The sequence below is a fragment of the Momordica charantia genome (genome assembly GCF_013281855.1).
Source record: "Momordica charantia cultivar OHB3-1 chromosome 5 unlocalized genomic scaffold, Mcharantia_2.0 BLBB01000005.1, whole genome shotgun sequence".
Lineage (NCBI taxonomy): Eukaryota > Viridiplantae > Streptophyta > Magnoliopsida > Cucurbitales > Cucurbitaceae > Momordica > Momordica charantia.
The window spans coordinates 7,768,086-7,779,375 of record NW_028275163.1 but is presented as its reverse complement, the minus strand read 5'-3'; the positions used below and the strand labels follow the sequence as shown (position 1 = coordinate 7,779,375).

Below are 11,290 nucleotides of genomic sequence, written 5' to 3'. Positions count from 1 at the left end.
GTTCTGGATTGGATTTTGGCCAAAAATGATGCTGAACTGATATATTCACTCGAGAAAAAGCAAAATTGAAATGAAGTCTTTTTTTTTTCCCCCTTTGAAAGAATACTTAACTCTACAAATCAACCAAAATTAGATCTACAGTGGAGCATGCAATTTCGAGATACTCAGCTCAACTCTGGGATTCATGCAATTTTGAGTTTTTTCTTAATTATCTTGACATTTATGCAATCTTGGCACTTTTTAAAATTAGATCCCGAACCTGAGATTTATGAAATTTTGACTTTTTTTTAATCAAGTCCCTCACATTTATGCAATATTGGTCTAGGATTCATGGAATTTTCATTATTTCTAATTAAATATGGGCATTTATGCAATCTTGAATGATTAAATATTTAATAATTTCAACCATTTTTTTTTTATAGATTTTGTCAATATTAGATTCGTGAGATTTTTTGTTCACAATCAAATTAAAAAGTTGGAGTTTTTATAAGTCATACTCTGTCCGATTTTGTGTCCAAGATAGAGAAGAGTGAAAAATGTTGAAGAGGAGATTGTGAGTCAAACCAGTTTGAACCTTAAGAGTATTTCCAAATTTCAATGACGGGTCACAAATAAGAGCGTTTTGAAATGGGGTAAAAAGTCCCAATTTTCCCAGAAATGGATTAAATTTATCTGCAGTAAACGTGTAGTTTAAACTAAGTGAACTGGATGTGGGTTAACTGCTTTGTCATAGAGGGCTTTTGTGAGGAAACTGAGACCATTGAAGTAGAAGTTACTAAACCATTAGAGTTTGGGATGCATACTTTGGATCAAATCGTCATTACTGCCCATAAAACATGTAAATTTTAATGTCTAGGGCGTAATACTTTCAAGAGGAAGTACTTTTGATCATTTTCAAAAGCACTTGTTACTCTGGAATATGATAATTTTGAGTAAGAAATGTCCATGAAAAGATAAATTTAGCATTTAAGGTAAAGAATTTTCTACCTTTTTTTTTGATGTACTTGTATATTACTCTCAGAATAGATGCAGCATTTGCTCGAGAAATTTAAATTCAATTAAACTTGAAAAATCTTAACAAGTACATGCTGTTCTGAACAATCTATTAATACCTAGAAATTAACTTAACCAAATCAAAATCCTGTTTTGCTTCATGGATTCTAAAAGATGAAGCATGTTTCATGAAAAGATTTTCTCCATTGAAAGAGTGAGAGTATATTCAGAGCATTGGAGAAGTAGCAACTCAAGCAAATTATATGGAATACTACAACTGCAAACGCAAAGCAATTCTATAGAGAAATTTGATTTCAACATCTTATTGTTGATGAAAAAGTAACCCCAGACAGTAATCAAAGCTCTTTATCACTCATCCAAGCCTCAAAATCTAACATCCGTGTTCCACGTACCTTGCACGCTAGGATTTTTTGTTACATGTCTGGTCCTCAGTTTTATGACCTTTCGTCCCAGTGCATTCCTTAGTCTTACGGCGTGCAAATTGATTTCTTCTGGATCCAAATTCTTTACACAAACAACACGTTCATTGTTGTTTTCTGTGAAGGTGTTGAAACATGAGAAAACCCCTGCTAAAACACTTTGTAAACTATAACCCTAGAGAAGGTTGAGAGAGGGAGGGAGCATTACTGTAGAAGGCCTTCAAGTGTGGATGCTGGCCACGAATGAGTTCAGTAACTACTTCTAGCTGAGGATTTTTCTCCTTAAAAGCTGGCAATTGTGAGTCCATAAATGCCCTGCCACATCAAAGATGATATACAAATTAGTCAGAATATATCTCTCCCATGTGAATCAGTATCTTATATCGCTGTAAACGATAGCTGGATGTAATACTATTTTATTCATCCATGGTAGCAAATTTGCTAAGAGGGTATAAAGCACTATTGTGTAGACCATGGCTAAAACCAGCAAAAGCAGGATGGAAGGTGGGCCGAAAAGGCTTGGCTTTGTTTCACAGAAAAAGGGCTAAAGAAATTTGTTTCTGTAGTGATGATGAAATTGTTAGTTCACCGGGTTGATCAATAATATATTCAAGATAAAAGCCGTGATTTGTATGGGTCCACTTTTCTTATGATATTCCTAATAGCACGCTTAGAAGAATAGAATTGGCATCAGTGAATCCTTGTTTAAATTATAGGTATAAAATGACCATCTACCTGATACTATTTAGCTTCAATGTCACGGTTTAAGAGGATAACAGATCCAAGTTAAGAGACAAATCTCCACCATGACATCCAAAGATGGATAACTAAGAAAGTGCACTTATATTTGACATATAGAACATGCATGATGCAGAATATCTTTACTTGTAACTCCAAATTTTTAGATTTTGTATAAGAAAATTCCTAACATATTAGGGGCAGCCAATGACATCTGATGCATGATTCAGAATACCTTTAATCATAATTCCAAATTTGTAGATTTTGTATAAGAAAATTCCAAACATATTAGGGGCAGCTAACAGTGAGCATTACTTTTACAAGGAATTTATTATGATCACTTTTCTTGTTCAAACTTGTATATTCTCCCTCTTTATACATTTGTTAAAATCTAAAACTCATTTATAAAGAATTGCTAAGAATTACATTATTATAAAATCTGAGACCTTAATGTTACTACCAACATTGACATTTAACTCCTTGCTTAAAGTACAAAAGTAAGGCTACACGACGAATCGTGAAGTTGTGACAGTTGACAAAGTACTTACCATAGAGCACTGTAATACTGAAGTGATATGTGAGAAAATAATTTCCAATTTTTATCAGCAAAAACAACTTGTATAATGTATGACAAAGCTATGCTGCCAGCTATTCAAAAATCAGAATTGTATCAAGTCGTGCAAAATAAATTACATTACACAAACTCGAAGCTTGGGTTTAAAAACCAGAACACGTGACATTAGAGATATAAGCATAAAGTTAAATTGTCATTTTAGTCCATATGGTGTGTTGAGCTTGATTTCAGTTTGCCCGTGATTTTAGAAGTTTTATTGTAGCCTTATAATTTGGTTAAATCTTTTAAAACGCCATTACCAAATGTTAATAATTCTTTTACGGAGAGTCACTAAGCTCATGTTCTACGTTTGAGTTGGATAAAAAATAGAGGAAACCAAATAAGCTTCCAATGTAAGAACCCTAATCCTGGAACCACCCGTTTTGGACAACCCATTTCCAAAAACCCAAGCAATTTCCACTACTTTTTACCTGATTCAAGCTTTAACATAGTAAGCTGAAACAAAGCAAGATGAGTGCGAAATAATCATGCTGGAAATACAAAGAATTTTCAGGTGAAAATTCAACAAACCTGATACCCCTACTGCTTCCTCCCCAGTCACAATAGCTGACAATCAGCTTCTGAAGCTGCCATACGCCTCGCAAAGCCATCTTTATTTTTTGCAACAGGGAGACAAAAAATCAATTACCAAGGTTCAGGAAATAAACTAAAATGGAAGAAATGCAGAAAAGCTCAGATGTTTAAGAAACAAATAAACAAGCATCAAATCAAATCTATTTGTTAGACACAGTATCCATGATGAAACGAGAGATTCAGGAAATCCAAACCTTAATAACCAAAAAGAATATAAAAAATTGTTGAATATAGAGATGCTCTGGATTCAATCAGACCGAATGAACGGACGACATACCTAATGATTCAAATACTGGGAAATGATTCAAACTCTTCAACTCTCAAAACCCAGTTCTCCAAATTCTATAAATGGTGCGTTGCATTCACCAAAAGAGTAAAGATAATAGAAATCGATGCTAGTAAAAAGGATTACACATACCCGAACCGAGGAACAAGTAGATGAAATCCGGCGAAGACGAGAAAGTGAGCTTTTTTAAAAAAACAATTAAATTAAATTAGGGCTTTCAAAACAAACTCATGTAACATTGAATTTACAAAAAGGCCCTTCCTTTTTTTTGCTTAGTAAAAATTACTTTTTTAACTGAGACAAAGTACAAACCAAACAAAATCAAAACAAATGAATGCCATCCCTCATCCGGACTGAGCCCTAACCCTAAATCAGCGAAGCGGTAAGATCTTCATCTTCTTCCACCGCCGCTGTTTCCTTGTCTTCGACGGTGAGGGAAATTAATTTCCCTTCGATAATTTCAGACACCAAAAGTCCTATGAGATCCATTTTCACCTGTAATTTGTCTCCGAATCGCCGTTTGCTTAATCTCTGATAATCGCTCCTTTTCAGAGAAGATCTGATCTAATACCTGCATCGTGTCACAATCGCACCTTTTCAAAGCAGCTCGAGCGATTGTGCGGCACTTGCTCTAGCTCAAATGAGCAAGTCAGCCAGGAAAAACTGTAAGTTGCGGACAATCTCGGTCGTGGGTCTAGCCTCCGCTCACGTTTTAGGAGAAAATTGGTTTTTAGAAAACGTGAGAGAAAAAACAGTTGAAAACATCTTTAAAACAAGCATTGTAGACATTGGATGCAAGAAAGCTTTGATTGCAAGAAAGTATACAACACTTGGTCAGGTGGAGGTTTGATGACTACTTGGTCCCCCCTAAGGTACATTATAAGGCATTTTTGGTGTGGCAGGTGTAGACGTCCTAAGTGGCAAGGAGTCACTCGGTGACCTACAGGGCCCGTGTGAACTCCGATTGGCTTGAAATTTGGCGTGCTTACATATCTTACTAATACACACCTAGTTCCAAAGCCGCTCGGCCAAATTCCACCTACAACCCCAAAAACCCGATACAAGAAAATTACACTAGAAAGCTTTAAAGACATGAAAGGAAAGCGAGTGGTGAGGATGGTTTGGACATGCGGCCATGGGTAACACACCCTCGACAAGCATGCCCACAACATTCTCCCCCACTTAAACGGTTGACGTCCCTGTCAACTGCTGCAACTTGAAGTCCTCGATCTTCATCTTCCAGGCTTCAAGGTCTTCTTCTCGTTCCCAGCTGGTCTCTGCATCAGGTAGGTCCTTCCATTTGACGAGGAATTCTCGAACTTTTCGAACGGGTCTCCCCACCTTTCTGGTTCTCTCTGCAAGGATCTCTTCTGCTTCTTTGTCTTCCTTCCGTTTGAAGTCGATGGCGGGCTGCACAACAGCATTGCGTTCATCGTCCTCAAGGTCGGGGTGGTAAGGTTTTAAATTGCTCACATGGATTACCGGGTGGATCTTCATCCAAGCTGGTAACACCACCTTATACGAGACACTCCCCACCTTCTTAACGACTTCCACGGGTCCCTCGTACTTTCTCACGAGTCTCTGGTCTTTGCGTCCTCGGAAACGAATCTGTTCTGGCCTCAGCTTGATAAGAACTTTGTCGCCTACTCGAAATTCGAGAGGGCGTCTCTTGCGGTCGGCCCATTTCTTCATATGCTTGGAAGCTTTCTCCAAATATGCTCGAGCAATTTCTGTCGTCTGCTTCCATTCCTTTGTGAAGTTGTGGGCTTGAGGACTTTTCCCCGCATACGGGTGGTCAAGAATATGTGGCATAGACGGTTGTCTTCCGCACACAATCTCAAAGGGGCTCTTTCCTGTTGAAGAACTTGTCTGGCCGTTAAAACAGAATTGAGCCACATCTAACAGCTGGACCCAGTTCTTTTGTCTGGCATCGATGAAGTGACGCAGGTATTCCTCAAGCATGCTGTTGAATCTCTGTCTGACCATCGGTCTGTGAGTGATAAATCGAGGAAATGTTCAAGCTTGAACCCAGAATAGAAAAAAGTTTCGTCCAGAAGGTTCCTGTAAATCGGCCATCCCTGTCGCTAACGATGCTCGTCGGAACTCCTCATAGCTTTACTATATGTTTAAAGAACAACTGCGCCGTCAGCTCGGCGGAACACGTCTTGGGAGTCGGAATGAAAGTTGCATATTTGGAAAATCGATCGATAACGACAAGAATGGCTTCATGTTCTCCTACCTTGGGCAAGTGAGAGATGAAGTCGAACGACACACTCTCCCATGGTCTCGTAGGAGTTGGTAGGGGTTCAAGCAACCCTGCTATTTTAGTCCTTTCTACCTTATCTTGCTGACAGATAAGACAGGTCTTCGTGTATTGCATCACATCTTCCCGCATACTTGGCCAAAAGTACCCCTTTTTGAGCAAGGCGTAAGTCCGTTGCCACCCCGGGTGATCAGCCCATAGAGTATCGTGACACTCATGTAGGAGCTTCTTTCTCAGGTCTCCCGTTCTTGGCACGTACAGTCTGTTTCCTCTTGTAAATAATAGGTCCCCTTCAACCCAGAACTGGCGGGTCTTCCCGGTCTTAGCCAGCTCGACCACAGTTCGGGCGGAGGGGTCTCTTTGAATTTATTCTCTAATGAGGTCACGGATCGACCCGTCCACTTTGCTGGTGTGAATGTGAGCTAACATGCACAGGGCCGCATGTTCTCCTTTACGGCTAAGAGCATCGGCAGCTTGGTTGGACTTTCCTGCCTTGTGTTCAAACTTAAAATCAAACTCGGCTAACAATTCCTGCCACCTGAGCTGTTTGGATGTTAGCTTAGGCTGATTGAAGAAGTGGCAAATTGCACTGTTGTCCGTCTTTACCACAAAATATGAGCCCAACAAGTACTGCCTTCAAGACCTGAGGCAGTGAACGACTGCTAGCATTTCTTTCTCTGATACGGTATAACGTCGTTCCGCATTATTTAGCTTGCGACTTTCGTAAGTGATCGGGTGACCGTCTTCGAGAAGGACACCACCTAAAGCGTAGTCTGAAGCATCCGTTTCTACTTCAAACGGCTTCGTCACGTCGGCTAGCCTAAGTACTGGGCCTTTCATCATGGCCGCCTTTAGATCTTCGAAGGCGTCCTGACTTTCCTTCGACCACATCCAGGTCATTCCTTTCTTCAGTAACTCAGTCATTGGGGTGGCTCTCCTTGAGAATCCTTCGATAAATCGTCGGTAGTAGTTGGCCAACCCTAAAAAGGAGCGCAACTCGGTCACAGAGGTAGGGACTCTCCATTCTTGGATCGCCTTTACCTTATCTGTGTCCATACTGATTTGCCCCTGTTCGATCACGTGGCCAAGGAACGTGATCCGCTTTTGTGCGAACGCACACTTTTCCTTCTTTACGTATAACTGATTCTGCCTTAGTTTGTCGAAGACCAACCTGAGATGGATCTGGTGTTCTTTCAGCGTCGGACTGTATACCACTATATCGTCTAGATAGACTACCTACCACAAACTGATCGAGATATTCGTGAAAGACCTGATTCATCATAGTACAGAACGTGGCAGGGGCATTCGTTAATCCAAAAGGCATCACGAGGAATTCAAAAGCCCCATACCTCGTCACACAAGTAGTTTTAGGCTTGTCACCTTCTGCAATACGCACTTGGTAGTAGTCCGACCTGAGATCCAATTTCGTGAAGTATTTAGCTCCATGTAATTGATCAAACAGGTCGGTTATGACAGGGAGGGGATACTTGTTGCGAACTGTGACTTTGTTGAGGGCTCTATAGTCAATGCACAGACGCAACGTCCCATCCTTCTTTTTCTGAAACAGCACAGGGGCTCCGAAGGGAGCTTTAGCTGGGCGGATGAACCCAGCGTTTAACAACTCATCTAGCTGCTTTCGGAGTTCGGCTAACTTCGGTGGAGCCATCCGGTAAGCATTCTTTGCCGGAGGTTTAGCTCCTGGTATGAGCTCGATTTCGTGGTCAATCCCTCGTCGAGGAGGTAAGGTTTTCGGTAAACTATCTGGCATTAGTCAACATACTCTTTCATGACAACTTGAATTTCAGGTGAGACATCTCTTGTCTCTACCGGCTGTTCGACCATCGGAATGGCCATAAAGGTAGGTTCCTCCCGGTTGAGGCCTTTCTTCAACTGTAACGCGGATATCATCCTTATGCCACCAGGTTGTTTGATGCTAGCTGTGACCACAGTGGGACTATTACTAGTGACAATCATACACTTGGCCAGAGGCATCGGTATGACTTTATGTTCGATGAGGAACTCCATCCCCAGTACAACGTCAAAGTCGTCCATGCGAACTACTACGAAATCGACACTGCCTGTCCACGTCCCCAATTTCAACATCACTCATTTAGAAACTCCTACAATGGGTAGAGCTTCGGAGTTGACGGCCTTCATCTTACCCGTATCCTTCTCAATAGTCAATTTCAGTCGGCGGGCTTCCTGTTTTGATATGAAGTTGTGGGTTGCACCCGAATCCACCATGGTGCTCTTTGCAGGGTTACAATTGATCGTAGCATCTACGAACATAAGCCCCTTTTCGGACGTTCCTTTGGGTCCATTGACCCTCTTTTGAATGGCAGATAGGAATTTTAACGCCCCTATTCTAGGTGTTTCGTCGTCTTCTTCCTTCTCACAATCCGTTTCGACTTCAGGTTCATTGCACGACTGAACAGATGCTTGAAGGGCAGTAAGGGCAGCTCGGTGTGGGCATTCAGCTACCCGGTGGGGACCTTTGCACAAGAAGCATGACATCGGCCTTTGAGCGTTTTGACTTTGTGGATAGGGTCCTCGGGAAGGACCGGGATTCGGGCCTTGAGGTCTCTTGTCAGCTCCCCCACTCTTTGGGGTAAAGGGTTTGAACGTCTTGTTTCCCCCAGTGGGGTTTGTAGCATTCTTTTTCGGGTGGGATGGTTCACTGTTATAGTCTAGCAATCTTTCGGCAGCGGCCATGGCGGTGGCAAGGTCTTGTACCCTTTGTTCATACAGCTTGGTTCTAGCCCACGGTTTCAATTCTTCGATAAAGACGAACACCTTGTCTTTCTCTGACATGTCACGAATATCCAGCATCACGGCAGAGAATTGTTTCACGTAGTCCCGGATTGTTCCAGTGTGTCGGAGTTCACGTAGCTTCCTTCTAGCCATGAACTCGACATTGTCGGGGAAGAACTGACCCCTCAATTCTTTCTTCAGATCATCCCAGCTATTGATCGTGCATCGACCATTCTGAATGTCGTTGACTTTAGATCTCCACCACAGCTTTGCATCATCAGTAAGATGCATGGTGGCCAAAGTCACTTTCATCTCTTCTGACGTTGTCCCCGTAGCCTTGAAGTACTGTTCTACGTCGAACAGGAAGTTCTCGAGATCTTTTGCGTCTCTATTGCCATTAAATGGTTTGGGCTCTGGGACCTTCAACTTGTTGAACCCCATGTTCGCTTGGTTGGGAGCCTGATTTCCCACGACTCGCATGGTTAGGTTCACTTTAGTGCTTATTTCAGTCATCTCAGCTCGGAGGGTGTCGATGGTTACTTTGAAGTCTTCTGTCATTTCGTTAAACAATTGCATCATTGCGGAATGCGAGTTGTTTAACTCACCCATACGTACTTCTACCTGTGTGTTTGGGTTCGTGGAACTATCTCCACGTTCGAAGCTACCAGGACGCGTAGCTTTGCTTTCTAGGGTCTCAACCCTCATGGCTATATCTTGTATCGGCAACCCGTCTACACGGGCATTCACTGCGTCTATTTCTCCAAACTTCTCGGAGAATTCATCAACTCGCGCCTCCAGCAGACGGAGGGAATCTGGGACTTCTCTTAGGTAGAGAAGTTGTTCTTCTATCTCTACCAGTCGGTCGACGTGCGACTTGCTTAGTTGTTTTGTCACCGACATGGTTCCGGACTTTTTCGGGTCGAGGAGCTAACTAAGCTCTGATACCACTTGTCACAATCGCACCTTTTCAAAGCAGCTCGAGCGATTGTGTGGCACTTGCTCTAGCTCAAACGAGCAAGTCAGCCAGGAAAAACTGTAAGTTGCGGACAATCTCGGTCGTGGGTCTAGCCTCCGCTCACGTTTTAAGAGAAAATTGGTTTTTAGAAAACGTGAGAGAGAAAAACAGTTGAAAACATCTTTAAAACAAGCATTGTAGACATTAGATGCAAGAAAGCTTTGATTGCAAGAAAGTATACAACACTTGGTCGGGGGGAGGTTTGATGACTACTTGGTCCCCCCTAAGGTACATTATAAGGCATTTTTGGTGTGGCAGGTGTAGACGTCCTAAGTGGCGAGGAGTCACTCGATGGCCTACAGGGCCCGTGTGAACTCCGATTGGCTTGACTCGGTGGAAACCATCTCGTAGGCTCCCACTCCTCTTCAGTTAAGTATTTTCTTTTTTAAAGTTTCTTCTAAGAATATTTAAGTTGTATCTTTTTCTTAAATTCTTTATTATTTACTAACTTTTTTTTTTACTACTTCTTTACTAACTAATTAACATAATGAAAGTAATGTATTTTAGTTTTGGAGACAACTACCACTTATTGATTAGAGATAAGTGTTTTTTCTAATTGAGTAATCAAGTTGGCATAAGTATTTATTAATTACATTTATGAATAAAAATTGAAAAGTAGACACCGTAACCACGTGCTCTCTAATCCTCTGAGCTAGAGGCCCCACCCCGTCTCCACTGGAAAGATATGAAGCAACAGTATATCCACTACACTACTCATGAATTTTTGGAGTTAAAGCTACTAAATAATATATAATATAAAACATTATACTTTTTTTATTTTCAGAAATAAACCGACCGGATGGTCTCTTCCCACATGGTCGTCTCTTAAAAAAAAATTTACGTGGCGCCCGCGTGGCGTCACGTCTAAATGAAGAGACGACCAACTTTCAGTTTTTTAAAACTACAATATTTTTAAAATAAGTTTCAAAATCTTCAATATTTTTAATATTTTTAATTAAACAACCATATTTTTAAAATAAGTTTCATTTACAACAATATTAAAAAAAAACCGGGTAAAACACCGGTACCAGTTAAGTCCAGCTTATGCTTCAAATTTTTTTTTCTTTTTTTTTTTTTTGCAAATTCATAAATTGATTCTTAATTCTTATATAGAATCAAATTGAACGGGCAACCCATTACTCACTTCTTTTTTCCCTTTTATTTCTAATATTTAAAACTTATTTTGAAAAATAATGTTATTTAGAAATTTATTCAAAAGAATAATATTTTGAAAACTTCACCACAAGCTCTATGTTTTCATAATAATTGATTTCAAGAGATAACATACCAGTTTTTTTTTTCGACCTACTGCTAAAGCGAATTTAGCATTCTTTTCAAGAAACCACCTAGTGCTAAAGGAATTCCTAAATTATTGTTTTTCGAAAAAGTTTAGAATTAATGTTATTTTCCTAACAAGTTTAAATATTAGGAATATTAAAAAAAAAAAATTGGACAAACCAACCATTATATTTTAAAGTTGGGTCAGGTTGGAGCACCGGGCTGTGCCTTTTTTTTTTCTTTTTTATTTTTTCACAAACAAATGACAAATGACAAATGACAATTAAATTAGCCAACAGAATGGAAAATGGTATTTACA

General features: G+C 40.5%; 1 protein-coding gene across 1 annotated transcript; it reads right to left on the bottom strand.

Annotated features, from left to right (window-relative positions):
* Positions 1-1,243: 1,243 nt before the first annotated feature.
* Positions 1,244-3,942, bottom strand: LOC111024881 (mitochondrial ribosomal protein L51/S25/CI-B8 family protein). Its single transcript, XM_088123608.1, has 4 exons — positions 3,797-3,942; positions 3,316-3,395; positions 1,642-1,748; positions 1,244-1,550 (listed from the first exon to the last, which is right to left on the bottom strand). The coding sequence occupies exons 2-4, from the start codon at positions 3,393-3,395 to the stop codon at positions 1,378-1,380; spliced, it is 360 nt and encodes a 119-aa protein (XP_087979734.1). The 5' UTR covers positions 3,797-3,942; the 3' UTR covers positions 1,244-1,377.
* Positions 3,943-11,290: the final 7,348 nt, after the last annotated feature.